Genomic DNA, 16,210 nt, shown 5'->3' with positions numbered 1-16,210 from the left:
CGGTATTCTTTCTAGCATCCGGCGGGAAAGAGAATAAAAAAATCTGAAATATGACAAGGAAAGATACGCTAGTGAAAGGCAACAAGAACGGGGGTAGGTGAGGTACATTGAAGATATGTGAGTCTTCTCAAGAGCCTCATCAGGCCTTAACGCCTTGTTTCATTACCTTCCCCCAACTTTGGTCCCCATTCCTTTTGCTTATTCCTTCCTGCTTACGGGCGGAACCTTGCACGAAGGAAAGCCGGGAAAGACGTGGGCAAGGCCACCACGGGATGGCGCCCTCCCCCCACACCCAGGGGCAGGTATGCAAGAACCGCATCCAAGGAATCATGAATGGGGGCCGAAAAGCAAGCAAGGCGTTTGCAATGTGGTGGGTACCTCTACGGAGGAGGAGGAGAAGGATGGGTAAGAAAAGGGTTAAGCTTGAACCCGTTGCTATGGGCATCACCGCCACAAACACACATCAACCCCCACTGCAACCAGCGCGGGAGCAGTACAGTGAATGTACCAGACTGTGAGAATGCGGGATTCCTACCCTTCTTTTGCGGCGAAGGGCGGAGAAGCACTACGCAAGATGGGACAAGGCAGATGTTCCCCTTGCAGCCCGCGCGAGCCTCTTTGGGCAACGGCTAGTTGCTGTCAGTAGCATGGTGACGAGAGGTTTATCTACCAATCATCCTCCGTCTATCCATCCATCCACAAATCCATTTCAGAGGTTGGTACATGCACTTGCACAAACACCAATCCATCTTCTTTCTATTTGGGGTTTCATAGAAGAAGAACCCCTCACCACCATCAGCAGATCACTGGCGGCACCATCGCTTTGAAATTCATGCTTACCTACGTGTGGCGCCAGGGCTGTATGAATGAGACACACATACGGGAAGGCGCATAGCACCCTTTACTTCTTTGTCGCCAGTCGGTGTGGAATCCTCGTGGTGGCAGCCGTTGGAATGCGCTTTTCACAACATCACCCACCCAGCCGAGACCACAGACCATGTTCTTCACTCCCCGTCTTCTACCCTCTCGTCTCGTTGTCGACTGCAAGCGCCCGATGAGACATTCTAGCCGAGTCTGCCGAGTTGTCCATCTCTGCGCGACACAGCATACGAATGGTGACTGGCCATCCTGCTTATTCTCGTCTCCTTCCCCTTTCTCGACAGCCCATGGTCTCCAATCTGGCCGCTTCATCTCCTCTTCCCCCTTCCTGTTTTTACACATTAAAATATCTTGTACGAGTCGCGGCTGCGAGTTACAGAATATGTGTGCTCCTGCAAGCCTCTTCACCGCTAACCATGCGTCAGAGCTGGATGTGGTTGTGTGTCTATGTCGGACATTTTCTTTTCATCTCATTGGCGCGTTGTCTGTCGTGTGTTCATACTCCCACTCTTGTCTTTTGGCTGTCCTTATTCAAGAAGGAAGAGATCACAAAAAGTTTTGGTCATATCGTTACAGCGCTTGCACGCGCGCGCCCGGAAAAGAGGCTGGGCTGGGCTGGGCTGGGTTTGGTTCCAGTCGTTCGTTTTAATTTTCGTCGTCATCAGTTCAATAGGGAACGAGGTACCTGAGCAAGCAATCGTGCTATTCACCGGTACCCAAGGAGCCACTGCGCTTCTGGAACCCTCGTTTATCTTTCCGTGCTCCTTCGGTTCTTCCATCTCGTCCTGTTTGTACCTGCTGGACTCTGCTGTGGTGGCTATTGTTCTCAGACCCATGACTCTTAAAGGGCCATGGGAAGCCAATTCGTCATCCATTAATATGCAAGAGTGTGCCCGTTGATACTCGCTTCAAAACTAGCTGCGCTGTCTTGATTCCATTTTTTCGCGACTTCATTTCCTTCGAGCGAGTATTTGAGGGGCGAGGAAAAGAACTTCTAGGGCTGTTTTTTTCTCGAAGGCAGAGGTGAACTACAAACAAATTCAATAGCCAAGCAACACCCTTCGGCCGATACCAGCCAGACACTTGTCTGTCACTTCTCAACTGATACCAACACGCGAGCAATTAGAACACATTGCCCAACCATCCCTTTCCACACATCCCGGTCACACGCCGGGAACCCTTTCCTAATGGATGTTACCGCAAGGAGAACAAGGAGGATGATGGGGAAGAAGAGGAACTTGGATCTTACACCATCGACTTTTGGAATCATACCAATGGTCACATCTACCCTCCTGCCACTCCTCCTATTAATCAACACCTTTGCCTCGCTAGCCGCCGCTCAAACAACACCGATTCCGGTCGTCGGCGTCAAGACGGGTGTCGATTCCAACACGGGACAGAGACCGATCAGGAGGAACATCAATGATCTCTACGCTAGGGGAGGGCCGCAATGGTAGGAAGAAGTGGCTGTCTGGTGGGGGTCATAGTATCTACATTGACTATTCCCCCAATATTGGCTGATGGCTGACTGACTAACTACGTTTGATTAGGGACCTCTACATTTTGGCACTGTCGGAGATGCAAGCGATGAACGAGTCGGAGGAGCTGTCGTATTTCAGCCTGGCAGGTAAGTGAGAATACGCACACTGGAGCGGACAGCTCCCCTGCAGTACAGTGGGAGGGGCCATCATGAAGCTGACTTGCATGTTGAAAAGGTATTCATGGGTTGCCGCACAAGGTATGGAATGGAGTTGAGCAGGTTGAGGGTGCGCCTGATACAGGGTATTGTCCTCATGGAGTGAGTGTTGTCTCAAACTCGATTATCTCTTGAACATCATGACTATCATGTATAGGTACTGACTCGTAGGAAAAACTCGTAGGAAACCATCTTTGCTTCATGGCATCGGCCATATGTAGCTCTTTTCGAGGTATGCAATTACCAATCGCAGTCTTCACTAACCCCTTGTTTTTGACTGATGACCTCAACCCCATACCATATCTCGCTCTCCAGCCCATCACTTCGTCCCACCCCCTATTCCCATCAGAGAGCGCCGCAATTCACGCACCATATCCCACTCTACACTCCCCCTTATCAACCCCCAAACTGACCAAACTACCCCCCAAAACAGCAAACCCTAGTCTCCCACGCCCTCGCCATCGCCTCACGCTACCCTCCCTCCCTCTTACCCGCCTACACCGATGCCGCTCGCACGCTCCGCCTGCCCTTCTGGGACTGGGCTTCGGACCCTTCGCTCCCCTACGCCGTGATGAACGATAGCATCAAAGTCAGCAACACGCCCAACTCTTCCTTGGCTTCCTTATCCACGCCCAACAGCAACGGCACCGGCGGCGGGAGCGGTGCGCCTTCGGGAGCGGTGGGTGTTCAAGTTAGGAACCCGCTTTATAGTTATCGATTTCAGGAAGGGAGTGTGATGTATCAATTCGACAGTACCTTGGGGCTGTATCCCCAGACCTTGCGGTGCAAGTTTGAGGATTTTGCGGAGGACAACAAGACGGTGATTAAGAGGTGGAGCGAACCGTGGGTGGCGGAGGAGGGGATGAAGGAGGTGGGGGGACAACTGAGGGATAGTGTGGTGAGTTTCCTTTCTTCTCTATTGGTTTTGTTGTATATGTACCCTTATGGGGGTTGGTTCAACTGAGCGGAGGAGACGGTTGCCGATGGCTTGGGCTGAGCTGCTTGGGGTGATTCTTGGTTCCCACGGAAGTGTCAAGCCAGGAACTGGCAGCTTCGGAAATAATGGTTCATGGATCACGACTCTTGCGAAGCAGGACGTAGGATATGAGCACCCTACTGTTGCGAATAGAGATCCAACTGATGGTCCCCAGGTTGACTGATCATTCTACTAATCAATAAACCCTTATAGTACGATCTATTTGTCCGACCCGACCCCCGAGGATGGGGAGCTGGGGGATTTGAGGATCCTCACAATACAGTGCACAACAATGCGGGCTGTGGAAATGGCACCATGGCCAACATTGCTTGGTCGGCTTTCGATCCTCTGTTGTGAGTATCTCCCTCAGTAACAGTGTATGCCTACCTCCGGTCCACTAACCAGTCTTCAAACCCCCATCCAGTATGCTTCATCACGCCAACACGGACCGTCTCATCGCCCTTTGGCAAGTAATCTACTATCAAAACGCAACCTTCAATTATTCATTCCCCTCCGGCGGCCAACTTGGCACCAAAAGGGGAACCATACTCACAGCCGACTCCCCCCTCAAGCCTTTCCACGCCGAGTTCCCTGCCACAATCGGCAACGGCAACGCCACGCCACCCTCGGATGCGGGAGGCTTCTTTCACACTAGTAACTCGGTGGCGGACTTACGGACGTTCGGGTACACTTACCCCGAGCTGAACACGGATTGGCAGACGCCCGACAAGGATAAACTAGCTGCTCAAGTGAGGCAAGCGGTTAACAAATTGTATGGATCTAGCGATGACGGCAGTGCGGACGACCAAGGACAAGCGGGAGTTTCAGGACGGGGTGTTGACTCAGACACACTAGATGAGGAGGAAGACGACACCGAGAACAACGGCGGAAAGAAAACCGTGGAGAACAACAAGATTACATTCCGTCACTCTCGGTTCCGATCACGGTTACGGTCTCTTTCTGCCTCCTCCAGCTACAAGGAGAACGAAGAAGAGGAGGAAGAAGAAGGTACCACAACCACAAGCAGAGACGACGGCAAGCAAACGGAAGAAAACAACAAAATCACCTTCCGCAGTTCTCGGTCCCTCAGCAATTCCAACTCCAGTCCCAAAAAGAACATGAAACAAAAGCGACAAACCTACGGCAGCCAAACTCCTATTAAAGACTACTACTACACCGCCGAGCTCTCGGTCGACCGCTCCGAAGTGCCTCTCCCATGCACCATCTCCTTGATTGTCAACGGGGTGGTCATGGGCCGCATGGCACTTTTAAGCATGCCGGTGGAGGGGATCGCGAAGGCTAGCATGCCGTTGGCGAGGCCGCTTAAGAGTGTTGCGAAGATTGGAGAACAGCAGCAAGGGTCTCAAAGCCAAAAGAAGGGGGTGGACGAGGATGAGAAGATGGTTAGTGGCAAGAGGAAGGGGAGGTGGCCTTCTACGTCTAGGCTTTCAAATATCGAGAAGATGAAGCCGAAGAGGGGGTTGGGACACGTGGATATGACTCCTAAGACGATCATTCCGTTCTTGAAGGGGAATATGACTGTTGAGATTCGATCGGTAAGTTTTGTTTCAATTTTCTTTCCAAATATTCCCTCTTCTTCACTCCACCCACCACATTTCCTTGCCTTGTTCTTCAACATCCCCTCTATAACCCCTTCCCACTCCCCCACTTACCAACTTATCCAACTCCCATTTTCAACTGCTCAGCACCACTCCTTTCTCCCTCCATCAACATCCAGTCCCAACTCCCATTCCAGTCCAACAAACATTACATCAGAAAACTAACCCCACCCCTGCAAAATAGAACGACCAAACCCTAACCGACCCGTCCACCGTCCCCTCTCTCCACCTCGAGATCCAAGACTGGGAATACGTCCCCCGCAAAAACGCGAGCGAGTTCCCCATCTTCCAGAACCCTCGAAAATGGCCGATGGGGATTCGGGGACCGGGAGGACATGAAGGGTACGGCGGAGGGGGACACTAAGTAGATACAGCAGCTCGAGCAGTTCCAGGTTGTTTCGTTGGGAAGGGGTAGCGCGAGCTCTAGGATGGAAAAGGAGAATAAGTGGATGTAGAAGAAAAGAAGGGAAGGGAAGGAAAAACAGAGATGCGGGCAAGGAGGGAGATCGATCCTGCTCGCTGAGGCGACTGGCTGCGAAGACAGTTTCGATCTTAAACATGAATTCGTTTGATTGACATCTATTATTTCTGTGTCTTTGTTTGGTGATAAAAACATTTGATGGATTCGTCTTTTGTCCTTTTCGGCTTTATGGATTATTTGACATTGCTCCGGGTTAAAGCAGTCTCTCTCATGCCTGACATCAGTGTCTTGACACCGCACCTTCCACTTGTCCTTGATCTCAGCTAAGGGTCAGTTAGGTAGGTAGGTAGGTATGTGGCATCCATACCTAGGTAATATCGCATCGTGATGTTCTTCATACCCGTGCCTTCCCCCACCTGATTGCCTCTTACCGGTCAATACAATGGCTCCCTTCCCCGTCAACCATCAAGCAATGCACCCTTCTTCTTCTTCTTCTTCTTCTTCTTCTTCTTCTTCTTCTTCTTCTTCTTCTTCTTCTTCTTCTTCTTCATTCCTCCATGCTTTCCTTTCTTCCTTCCTTCCTTCCATCCTAACGGCAACCCACCCATGTATCAGAGAACAAACAACAGCGTGCCTGACCGCACTGCACCTTCCCCGAACTCTGTTCTTCTGCCCTTCATAACAGAGTTTTCTTTGAGATACAATCAACAAGTAAACCAGGTAAAAGAAGCGCGGTTAGTACTCTCGTTTCCCAACAAGTAGCCCACCCATGGGCGAAAAAAAGAACGAGTGACCCGGGTTCGACCCCCGGACTGCGCAGTGAACTCTTCTTTTTTTTTTTTTTTTTTTTTTTTTTTTTTTTTTTTTTTTTGGAGTTCTGTTTGGGTTTTCCATCTTCTGCCAAAGAAGACATTTTATTTCCTTCCACAATGGTATCTGTACCCTTGTTTCTTTCTTGTTGGCTGTCGCGCAGGACGGAGGTGATACTTCGCCTGTGTGACTGGCTCTCAGGCAATAAATCATCAGGAGGTGGAGTGGTTTCATTGAAAAGAGTGGACATCATCGAAAGGATGATTTAAAGTGCTCTCTAAAGCATATTGACGTTTTCGTTTGTTCCTCCAGCAGTAACGGTACGGAGAAGGGTAGAACATGTACTGTCTCACATGTATGTGGTTTCTCTGCGGCATAAAATAGTTGTCGAACTGTCAGACCTATATCGTGGTTAATTTGGATGTCTCATGCAAAATGGCAGGCGCTATGAAGCTATCACAGTCTGGCGTATCTTATCGTCCTCAAGGACATCAAGTATACATTCACATAATACGCTTCTTGACAGTGAAAGCATCCGGGCATCAATTTTCTTAGGCCAAGCCTTTGGCTTCCTTTTTCTTTTCTTTTTTTTTTTTTTTTTTTTTTCTTTTCCAAAACCTCACTCGCATTCACACTTATAGCCGTCGCCGGCTTCTCCACCACAGCTCCTCCTTCCACTTCTCTCCTCCGCCCCTTTCTTTCCGTCTACCACCCTCCTTTTCCCCACCACCCGTCTTTCTTTGAATCTTCTTTCACCTCAACCCACAAGCCACCATAAACGCACAACATGCGGAATGCAACCGTGATACAACAAACTGTTCCTCAATCCTCTTAGATACGCCTGCAGCACGAACTCAATCAGTGTCCTCGCGGCCTCATGTTCTTCAGTACCAGAGATGCGACTTGTATGGAAATAGTGAAATACGGAGTTCCTTTTGGGGATTGCCACCATCTTATATATCATTGTTGATCGATACCTTGACTATCAAAGCCTACAGTTCTAACACTTATAGAGCGTCGGCCCGATCATTATAAGGAGGGCAGTCAGATCCGCCGGAATCGCTTCTATACCTTTCCGTGTTGCTCATACACCCCAGGTCTTCCAAGGGGCAGTATCCTTGCGTAGACATCCGATCCAATCCCATGTCTCTTTCATATTCACCTGTTGCGCCAAACTCCCAGACCCGACCCGACCCGACCCAGCAGCATACCGCCCACCCACAACTCCGTTTTCTCTAAGCCATCCATCATGCAGCTCCCGCCAGCCAGCCAAATTACGCCAGACATACAACATCATCATGGATAACAAAAACAAAGTCCTTTCAGGACCGCCTGCCATATATACAGTCAACAAGTCATAGAAATAACTGAAAAAAAAAAAAGAAGCCACAAATAGCCAACGAGGTGTGAGGTAAGAGAGGTTCGCAGTTGAGGTCTTTTTGCTTACTTCCGGTTCCTCGTCTTCTTCTGCGTCACGGCCGTCTCCTCCTCCACCTCATCCTCTCCCTTCTTCAGGTCTTCTGTCAACCCCCACTCTTCCTTGTCGTACCAGTCCTCGCCGTCCGACATGTCGCGGTTGGGTCCGCTGTGAGCCTCGGCCTTGGCCCACGAGAGCACCGTTTGTCGGTACCTATCCGCCTTGCGCAGACCCTCGTATAGCTTGCGGGTGCCGCGGCAGACTTCTTCCTGCTTCTGCACGTACAGCTGGAGCAGGCGGCGGACGTCTTCGGCTTCTTGCTCGGGGAGGCCAAAGTCGCGGTCTGGATGCGAAGTTCGTGGGGCGAGGAAGATGGGATGGATGTATGGTTCTTCAAGAAATTCCTGGAGTGCCGCTACTGATGCCGCGGTGCTGAGCGCAGCATTACGTTGAACGTTAGGCTTGGCTCGCAAATCCTCTACACCATGAACGACCCCCTCCCCTTGAGGTTCTTTGTCTGTTTGTTGTCGCTCCAGGTTGTGCCCCGGTTGATCTGGGTTCGTCTCTGGCTCGGCACCTGAGACTGCTGGTTGATGTTCGGCTGCTTCCTTGCCAGTTTCACCGTTGGGCGCATTGGCCATTTCCACGTCTTTAGATGCAGCCGTTGCTGGCACTGTCTGTCCATATACCGGTGCCGGTGCCGGTTGATCTGCGTTCGTGCTTTCATCTACGTTTTGTGCGGTCGTTTCTGTGGGCACCGTCTCCGGCTGCGCTTGTTCGGGCTCCCTGCTTGCTTCGCCGTTGGGTTGCGGGGCCTCCGTCTTGGAATTGCTGGTCGCTGACTCGGTTGCTTCTGTAGGTTCGGTCATCTCAACATCTTCATCTGTTGTCTTCTTTCCGTTGACCTTTGGCGCGCTGCCCTCTTCAGCTCCCTTCGTCTCGTCAGGATTTGCGTCGGCATCGGGAAGCTGTTCATCGTCAGGGACTGAGTCTGGTAGAGGCTTATCCCCACTGTCGCCATTTGTCTGGCGAGACTCCTTTGGTTTCGAGGCCGATGCCTCATTGTTGTTGCCACTAACAGGCCCGTTCTCGGTCGCCTTGGTATGGTTGCCAGCTGACACGGCGTCAGCAGCATTCGGGATCCAGTTGCTGACCCATTTGATGAAACTTGAGGTATCCTCAAAGAGATCATGGTCAGTCGACTCAATCATCATGCCGCACGGCGCCCACGAGTTGTCGCCGACGAATTTGGTAAGCAGCGGTTTGACCTTCCACAAGGCAACATTTTCTCTTCGGCTGAGGGCGGCGGCCTGGTGTACGAGTTCGGTAAGGGCTTTCGATTTGAATGGTCGCGACAGGGTCGGGTGATTCGGTAGGTCGGTGACGGATGTAAGGGGCGCGAGGAGTTCTGGCGAGATTGATGTTAGCACGTCGACTCACATGGACAAGCGCATGTTGTCTCCACTCACGTTCTAACCGGATCGAAGCGTATGGGTTCTCCTCCATGGTAGCGCTGATTGCCTCCTGGACGCGCTCTTCGTTATCGTCACTATCGATATCGTAGCCGTCCTCGTCGATGAGGGGCGGGTTCTGGTTGATGATGGCGCGTTGATAGCCCGCATGTTCGGCCACCTGGTGGCACTCAAAGAGAGAGTCAGTCTTGGGTGCGTCCCCTTCATTTGTTCTTGCTGGTTCCCCAACGTAGGCTGACACCTTGTGCATGCGTGTAGGGTTTCACACACCTCCTTGTAGGCGGCTGGTCCATTTGCGTTGGCAAGACGGCCTTGCTTGACAAATCGTGCGCGTTTCTTGAGCTTGTAGCCTCGGTTCGTGTTGTGGTCAATTGACGAGTCGGAGTCGGATTCTGTTGAGGATGAATGGTGGACATTGTTAGACACGGAAAGCAAAAACAAGAGGGCGATCATGGCAACGGGACATGGTGAATTGAGCTTACCATAAGCTTTCCTTTTCAGCGTCTTCCTTATGGACACAATGGTGTCCATGATCATGGCCTGCTGTTGCGTCGACATGGTGTGTGGCGGCGGGCGCAGCTTTGCGCGATCGACCGGTGACAGACAGAGTGCGACGACGGTGGTGTGTAATAGCCCGGAGAAGTAGGATTGTGGAGCGTGGGTGCTGCTGATTGCTTGATCTTTGGAAAATGGTGGATGTCACGAGTGTGGCTTGCCCAGATCATTCGCGATCAAATCGAAGACTGTATGGCCCGTGGTGGTGGTGGTGTTGGTGGTGGTGGTTGTCGAGGTCTGGAGGAGAAGGGCACAACTGACCCAAGTCGAAGAATGGCCGGCCGGTGGAATGCGGATGGCTGTGAATCGTAAACCAAGAACCCTGCTCGTTCGCTGCGCTTCAGTGCTCGGGTTCCCGCCCATACGGAAAGCGGGGAGCAGCGGCACAACTTCCACTTCCACGGCAGGCTTTGAACTTGTTACGTAATGTGACTATGGCGATAGCTCCAGTCAGGGTGCCTATCCTATGAGGACGCACACTATATAAACGGCACCTCAGCCCACTTTTCATCATCACCAAACACAAAAAAAGGAGAATGTAAACAAAGACACATCTGCAACGCAGAATACCTCCATGCAGCACTTGTTGACGATCAACAAGCTGACATCAAGCACCGAGCCAGAATGATGCATCAGAACTCATGACCGCTGATTCCGCCCGGTCGATATCTTCGAGCTTGAAAACAGCTGCATCAAGTTATCAACGCCGGACATGACAAGAACAGTAGAAGTCACATAACAGATACTCGTCATCATTACTGATACTCATTAACCATACTAACTGACATTCAGTGTTATCCAGCATCATCAAGCGCTCTCTGATACTATGAGATAGGACAAACGCGCACACACCCTACTCAAACCACCTCGCAGCCATACCCACAAGACTCCTCTTGGACTCCGGCTCCGCCGTCTGACTCCTAAACCGTCACTGGGCTCCAATCCTTCTTCTCCTTATACCAAACCCCATTAATCACCACGCCTTCGCCCATCAAGATCGCCATGACCTGCTCCTGCGTACAAGTCGACCCCAGATTCCTCAAAAAGCACTTGGCGCTCACATCCTTGGGAGCCTTGAGCTGTTTATCAGCCTTCTTGGGTCCCCGAGTCGCAAAGTCCCTCAGGTTGACTCTAGCACCCGTGGCAACCGATCTACCGCCGATAATGCGCTCAAACACCCGAAACGCCGTCTCAGGCTGGTAAGCAGGCACGAAGTGCCCTGACTGATAGATCCTGCTGAAGCTGAGGTTGCCAAACTGCCTCACCACTCCGCCAACCTCCCTGTTATTGGTCTGGATATTCTCGTACCCAGCCTGCGGAAACTTGGTCGGATACGGGCTCTTGGGATCCAAATCCTCCATGGCGTCGGCAAGAGCCAGAGACACGGCTTCGCCGCCCATCCAGTTGCAGATGTAATCGCGGTCGCCATACACCAGACCGATGCGCACGCCGCGCTGCAGAAGCGAAGCTAGCTTGGCGATCAACCCGCCGCGAGCCCTATCCCCGGTTTGGAAAAAGGCTTGGTAGACTACGGGCGAAATATCCGTGTAGTTGACCACGGACCCGATCGCCTCTTGCACGCGGCGCGAGTTGAGATACTCGAGGTAGTGGTAATCGGGAAACGCATCGGGACCCATGTGCGCAATGTCGTAGGCATTAGCGCCACTGGCGAGCACGGAGCCGAGGAGCTGCTGGCAGGTGAGCGAGGCGTAGGCGCAGACCTGGTTGACGGTTTCGTCGGTACCCTGGTCCAGCGGGTCGAGAGCGGCTTGGGCTTGGCGGCAAGCGAGGATCAGGTCTTTGCAGCCCGTGTCAGGGGCGTTGAAGCCCGAGGTGATGGCGTCGGCCGTGGCTTGGTCGATCAGCTTGATGCCGTACGTGTTGTTGATGGCCATCTCGACGTAGCGGGAGCCTTGGACGAGGTCGTCGATGCAGCCGTTCATGATGCCAAGCGAAGTGAGTTTTATTTCGCGGTTACTACTGCCAGCCTTGGGGGGACGGGATTGGATATTGTTGGCATCATCCTGTCGTCTGGAAAGAGGCATTGCGCGCTTTGAAAGCTTGTCATTCTCCTTCTGCCAGGTGTCGGCAAAGACAGGCCCGTAGTGGCCGCCATAACTTTCCGTAAAGAGGTTTACGCCCAACGGGCTGTGCTTGTCCGGGACGTACTCGGGGAAAGTACTCAGGAACCCCTGGAGCAGGTGGTAGACGGCCATGGCAGCATTCTGAGTCGTGTTGGCCGTGTTTTGGATGTTGTTTGAGGAAAACGTGCCGTTGAGGAAGAGGCTGGGAGGCAGGTTATCAGGCAATTGCATGGTAGGCGACACCATCCCAGTCGTCAAGTCCAGAGAACCGTTGGTGGGAGTATCGTATGAGAAACCGACATGGTTGGGCTGGTCGACAAAGAGCATATTGGAGGCTCTATCCCAGCCCCATTCTCTGGCGGCCGTCTCCAGGCGGCTGGCGCCCTTCTCGACGACCTGGCAAGGGCCATTCTCGGCGAACAGGCCAAACATGGAACTCGAGCCGGGCCCGCCGTTGAGCATCATTGTCAGCGCAGAGGTTGGCTCGCGGGCACCAACAAACCAGAAGAAGAGGTGTGTTGGGTACTCGCCGGGGACGGTAACCCAGCCGGTGTACTGCTTCTGCCGTCTGAAAGCAGTCGTACAGACATCCTTGGGTTCTTTGTACGAGATCTTGATGTTCGGGTTGGAAGGTGAGGTGACTGTCTTCAAGCCGACAGCTTGATATGGCGGGAATTGTGCTTCACTCAAGGGAGCGAGAGCGGCGAGTGTCGATAGGGTGAGCAGCCGTGACAAGGATGGCGAGGCTCCGTTGCCATTCCTCGTGTTAAATGGCGACCACATGTTATTGTCGACGGTACTGGGTGCACCGAAGTCGAAGGATGTGTTAGGATTAATATATGAGACGCCACATGCGGTTTTCCACGGGATCTTCCTAAGAAAGCTTACGAAGGTTGCGAGGAGATTGGGAGAGCAGAGGCAGTGAAGCCGAATAATGTGAAGATGAGATTACGGATTAGAGGGCGGCTTAGATGCACCTTATATAGAAGTAAACATTGGGGAATGTAAATAGGCGAACCTGAGTAAGAGGAAGCCGTCTGATCTCGTCACTAGCTTACCAGGCAGATGGGCTCTTCAGAAAAGTTCAGATGGCCCAGACCTTTCGTCTGAAGTGAAGTGAAGTCAGGTGAAGTGAAGTGAAGTGGAAGGAATGCTTTAAGGTAGTCCGGACTGTCCAGTGCACTGTAACTATCGCGGCCAGTGAACACCGCCTACACGTACCAAAGCCCGGAGGTTTAGTTAGCAGCGAATAGGGGACCGCCAATGGCCACTTATACAGGGCTGCGGAGGGCCGCTACTGCACGAACGTTACTGGATTTGGGCCTGAATAAGGTGCATGAATAACCCAGATCATTGGGACCTGGAAACCGCATAATTTAGCTTGATATGGCTCGTGCACCGCGCCAGTTAACCAATTGGTTCTCCTTCTGGTGTTAGTTGTGTCTCCACCTTCCTCTTTCTCTCCTCTGTCAAGTGTCAACACATCAGCCACTTGTTCCTGGCGTGTTTCTTGCGTTCTATTTCCGCGCTTCTAGAAGAAGGGACCTTTGTGGTCACCGTGATCCATCTGATACGATGAGGCTCGGTGGAAATTACTCCAGCTTTGACTGTCTTGGGCATAAGTTGAGATGTCGGAAATAATATTTATGCCATCGGCATTTGTTTTCTCGTCCGGGTACCTGAACACTCCAGCGAGATCGGCGCGGGACGAGCCAAAAGATATTCGTAGTCAGCAATACCGATTGTGTCCTGACTCTACCGTGCCGTAACATTCCGAGATAGCAACGTGTGCAGGCGAAAACTGACCAAAAGGAGAGGATCATTACACACAAAACCTGGCAACCAACCCCCCGAATTGTCTTCTCGGCACATTCCTTCCATCAATATGTCCAGAAGCTATCGACTGATGTGCGTCTCTCAAGTGGCTAATTCTGACCACGAGGTGCACGATATGATGTCTCGCAAGAAGTTACAAGACTGTGGTATCAGCAAGGACGCCACCATCTGCAAGGCGCAGGGCCCCCTTGGAAGGGCCGTTCCAAGCCATGCATTCCATGCGGCTGAATGAGAACAGAAGTCGACTGAATGGCGAAGCGCAACAACTAGACTTCAACATACGAGACGATAGGTCCTTGTCTCTGTGTCTCACACTGGTGAGCATGTCGATGTGTATGCTGCTTGTTCGATAGCAAGTTCCGGAAAGAGCCTCCCACATATCCCAAGGCGCCCAACACAATATCCTGCCGAGATGCCCACCATGTCGAGTCCCGACTCCAACTCCCCATCCCCCTCCGGCGGGCCCTCGGCAACGGATCTGATCATGTATATCGGCATGCCCCTTGCGATACTGGGTATCTTGCCGCTCGGTCCAGGATCAAGCGCATGCTGCGGTATAGCCGACTGATTGAACTGACACGCAGCGATATGATCAATCTCGTGTGACATCAAAGTCGACCTGCTGTGGTATGCTGTCAAGCCAAGGGAACGCTCCAGTAATCGGGATGAGTACTGAGCTCTTTCTGCTCACCCCACCAGTATGCAAGGCGGCAGCTGGACGACTCGCAACTGGCGTACTAATGTCATATGGGCTTGAGCAGTGGACAGCCTTGGGGAGACCATCTTAGTCTCTTGATATCCAGTCCATATCATGTACCTGCTTACCCCCTTCGTATGATCAGCTTCATATATCACAGAACCTATACATATAAACGTACAACGCACAGAAACGTCCTTATTGCCATGCTTACGCATCCTCACTAGCCAACCTCTGCACCCCCAAAAAGTAATTCCCAACCTTCTCGCTCCCGGGAACCTCCTTCCACCCCAGCCCGGGAACATAGACAACGCCCATGGCCCTCGGCTGTCCCCAGAACCTCCTCTTTTCCTCTGTTTCCTCAAAATATCCCCTCAGCTCATACTCATTGATGTACTTGTTCCAATCATGCGTTCCCTTGGGCACGATCCCCAGCACATCCTCAGCCATGAAATTCGTCGTAAACCAACTCGTCCAAGTCCGTGCAATCGTGCTCATGACCAGCCAACCGCCCGGCTTGACAAACTTGGCGACGTGGTCGAGGAACAGAGCAGGGTGGTCGACGTGCTCGATGACTTCGAAGCACGAGACCACGTCGAATTTCTTTTCCACGGCTTCGGGCTTGAGTGTAGGGAGTGATTCGATCGTCGAGGAGAGGTACGTCAACTTGGGCGACAGACTCGGGTCTTTCTTGGCATGGGAGCGGGCAATGGCTAGGACGCCTGGGGACGGGTCGATGGCAAGTACGGACTCGGTGGTGGGCAGGCGGGCGGCAGACTCGGCGAAGATGCCGCCGCCGCAGCCGATGTCGAGATAGCGCAGTTTTTGCACGTTGGCTGTAGTGCTATAGGTGGGGGCGTCGGGAGAGGAAGAAGGAAGTTCGTCTCCAGAGTCCTCGGTTAGGACGGTGAAGGAGGATGTGGGTGACGAGGAGCGGCAGGTCTGGATAAAATCGTGTCGTAGAGGATTCATGAGGTGGAGGGCGCGCGAGGAGCCGTGTGGGTCCCACCAGGTGGCAGCGAGGGCGTTGAAGTGGGAGATTTCGTCGGGGTTGACGGAGGAAGAGGAGGGGGGCCTGGAGTCATTATGGTTGGAGTGCCATCGTTGTGTTCTTACTGACGGTGATTCTGTAACGGGTGCAAAGCACTGGGGTGTTGATGCTAGACGAGCAATTGTCCTGGGGTTCCGGACGCGCCGGGCAATTGTTGGTGCCAATTGGCGAAGTGGTGATGGTGGCAACATATCGATGTGCTGCGAAGCTGTTGGTAAGCTTGTTCAAGCACTCGTATCTGAAGTTTGTTGAATATGTTCGAAACTCAAAAATGCCGGTGATGTAAATGTTTCGTTGTCGGACAACTTGAAGCTCCTGCAATTGGTCGCACGTCGGCACCTGGATGGCCGATCGTCAGCAGGGGCAAGGATCGGGCGGGCAGAAGCACCGCATTGGGCGATAAGGCGATGCATTATCGATAAGCTGATAAGAGTATTATACGACGCCGGCGCCGGCCCCTGGTTCGTGATTTTGCCATGTGAAATCAGCCAACTTCCTTGTTGACTTTGTCTTTGCCGCTGCAGGGACCGCCGTTAGTTTGCTGGCTGACCTTGGTCCGCATGTCCATCGAGGTTCTTCACGACTCTGAGTAGGTAGGTATCTGAGTTTCAGCATGGATCAGCCCATACTCTATGGCGTTCCTCCTCCGTGTCAACTATGGCCAATGGACCGGACAGTTTCGAAGCCTAGACTAGGT

General features: G+C 52.4%; 5 protein-coding genes across 5 annotated transcripts; 2 read left to right on the top strand and 3 right to left on the bottom strand.

The window, feature by feature from the left end:
- The first annotated feature begins 1,774 nt into the window (after positions 1–1,774).
- On the top strand, positions 1,775–5,845 carry NCU05978 (hypothetical protein). Its single transcript, XM_953538.3, has 8 exons — positions 1,775–2,332; positions 2,430–2,506; positions 2,595–2,677; positions 2,760–2,807; positions 3,009–3,473; positions 3,765–3,904; positions 3,976–5,107; positions 5,355–5,845. The coding sequence occupies exons 1-8, from the start codon at positions 2,067–2,069 to the stop codon at positions 5,532–5,534; spliced, it is 2,391 nt and encodes a 796-aa protein (XP_958631.3). The 5' UTR covers positions 1,775–2,066; the 3' UTR covers positions 5,535–5,845.
- Positions 5,846–7,075: 1,230 nt separating this feature from the next.
- Positions 7,076–10,138, bottom strand: NCU05979 (hypothetical protein). Its single transcript, XM_953539.2, has 4 exons — positions 9,773–10,138; positions 9,561–9,682; positions 9,288–9,450; positions 7,076–9,226 (listed from the first exon to the last, which is right to left on the bottom strand). The coding sequence occupies exons 1-4, from the start codon at positions 9,846–9,848 to the stop codon at positions 7,845–7,847; spliced, it is 1,743 nt and encodes a 580-aa protein (XP_958632.1). The 5' UTR covers positions 9,849–10,138; the 3' UTR covers positions 7,076–7,844.
- Positions 10,139–10,257: 119 nt separating this feature from the next.
- Positions 10,258–13,149, bottom strand: NCU05980 (carboxypeptidase S1). The gene has a single exon (XM_953540.2). The coding sequence runs from the start codon at positions 12,710–12,712 to the stop codon at positions 10,766–10,768; it is 1,947 nt and encodes a 648-aa protein (XP_958633.1). The 5' UTR covers positions 12,713–13,149; the 3' UTR covers positions 10,258–10,765.
- Positions 13,150–13,814: 665 nt separating this feature from the next.
- NCU05981 (hypothetical protein) lies at positions 13,815–14,333 on the top strand (the record flags this gene model as incomplete). The annotated part of the gene is made up of 2 exons (XM_953541.1): positions 13,815–13,964; positions 14,058–14,333. 2 exons carry the CDS (start codon positions 13,815–13,817, stop codon positions 14,331–14,333), a joined length of 426 nt encoding a protein of 141 aa, XP_958634.1.
- Positions 14,334–14,390: 57 nt separating this feature from the next.
- Positions 14,391–15,806, bottom strand: NCU05982 (hexaprenyldihydroxybenzoate methyltransferase). Its single transcript, XM_953542.3, has one exon. The coding sequence runs from the start codon at positions 15,702–15,704 to the stop codon at positions 14,673–14,675; it is 1,032 nt and encodes a 343-aa protein (XP_958635.3). The 5' UTR covers positions 15,705–15,806; the 3' UTR covers positions 14,391–14,672.
- Between the last annotated feature and the right edge of the window lie 404 nt (positions 15,807–16,210).

The sequence above is a fragment of the Neurospora crassa genome, linkage group VI (genome assembly GCF_000182925.2).
Source record: "Neurospora crassa OR74A linkage group VI, whole genome shotgun sequence".
Lineage (NCBI taxonomy): Eukaryota > Fungi > Ascomycota > Sordariomycetes > Sordariales > Sordariaceae > Neurospora > Neurospora crassa.
The sequence above is the reverse complement of the archived record's forward strand: the minus strand, read 5'-3'. Positions and strand labels throughout refer to the sequence as shown.

Bases quoted from the DNA above. Each gene is read 5' to 3' on its own strand.
- NCU05980 (XM_953540.2), bottom strand. From the start codon at position 12,712: ATGTGGTCGCCATTTAACACGAGGAATGGCAACGGAGCCTCGCCATCC.
- NCU05979 (XM_953539.2), bottom strand. From the start codon at position 9,848: ATGTCGACGCAACAGCAGGCCATGATCATGGACACCATTGTGTCCATA. The intron at 9,683-9,772 runs GTAAGCTCAATT...CATCCTCAACAG, and splicing joins GCTGAAAAGGAAAGCTTATG to AATCCGACTCCGACTCGTCA. The intron at 9,451-9,560 runs GTGTGTGAAACC...GAGTGCCACCAG, and splicing joins GACCAGCCGCCTACAAGGAG to GTGGCCGAACATGCGGGCTA.
- NCU05982 (XM_953542.3), bottom strand. From the start codon at position 15,704: ATGTTGCCACCATCACCACTTCGCCAATTGGCACCAACAATTGCCCGG.
- NCU05978 (XM_953538.3), top strand. From the start codon at position 2,067: ATGGATGTTACCGCAAGGAGAACAAGGAGGATGATGGGGAAGAAGAGG. The intron at 2,333-2,429 runs GTAGGAAGAAGT...ACGTTTGATTAG, and splicing joins GCTAGGGGAGGGCCGCAATG to GGACCTCTACATTTTGGCAC. The intron at 3,474-3,764 runs GTGAGTTTCCTT...AAACCCTTATAG, and splicing joins GACAACTGAGGGATAGTGTG to TACGATCTATTTGTCCGACC.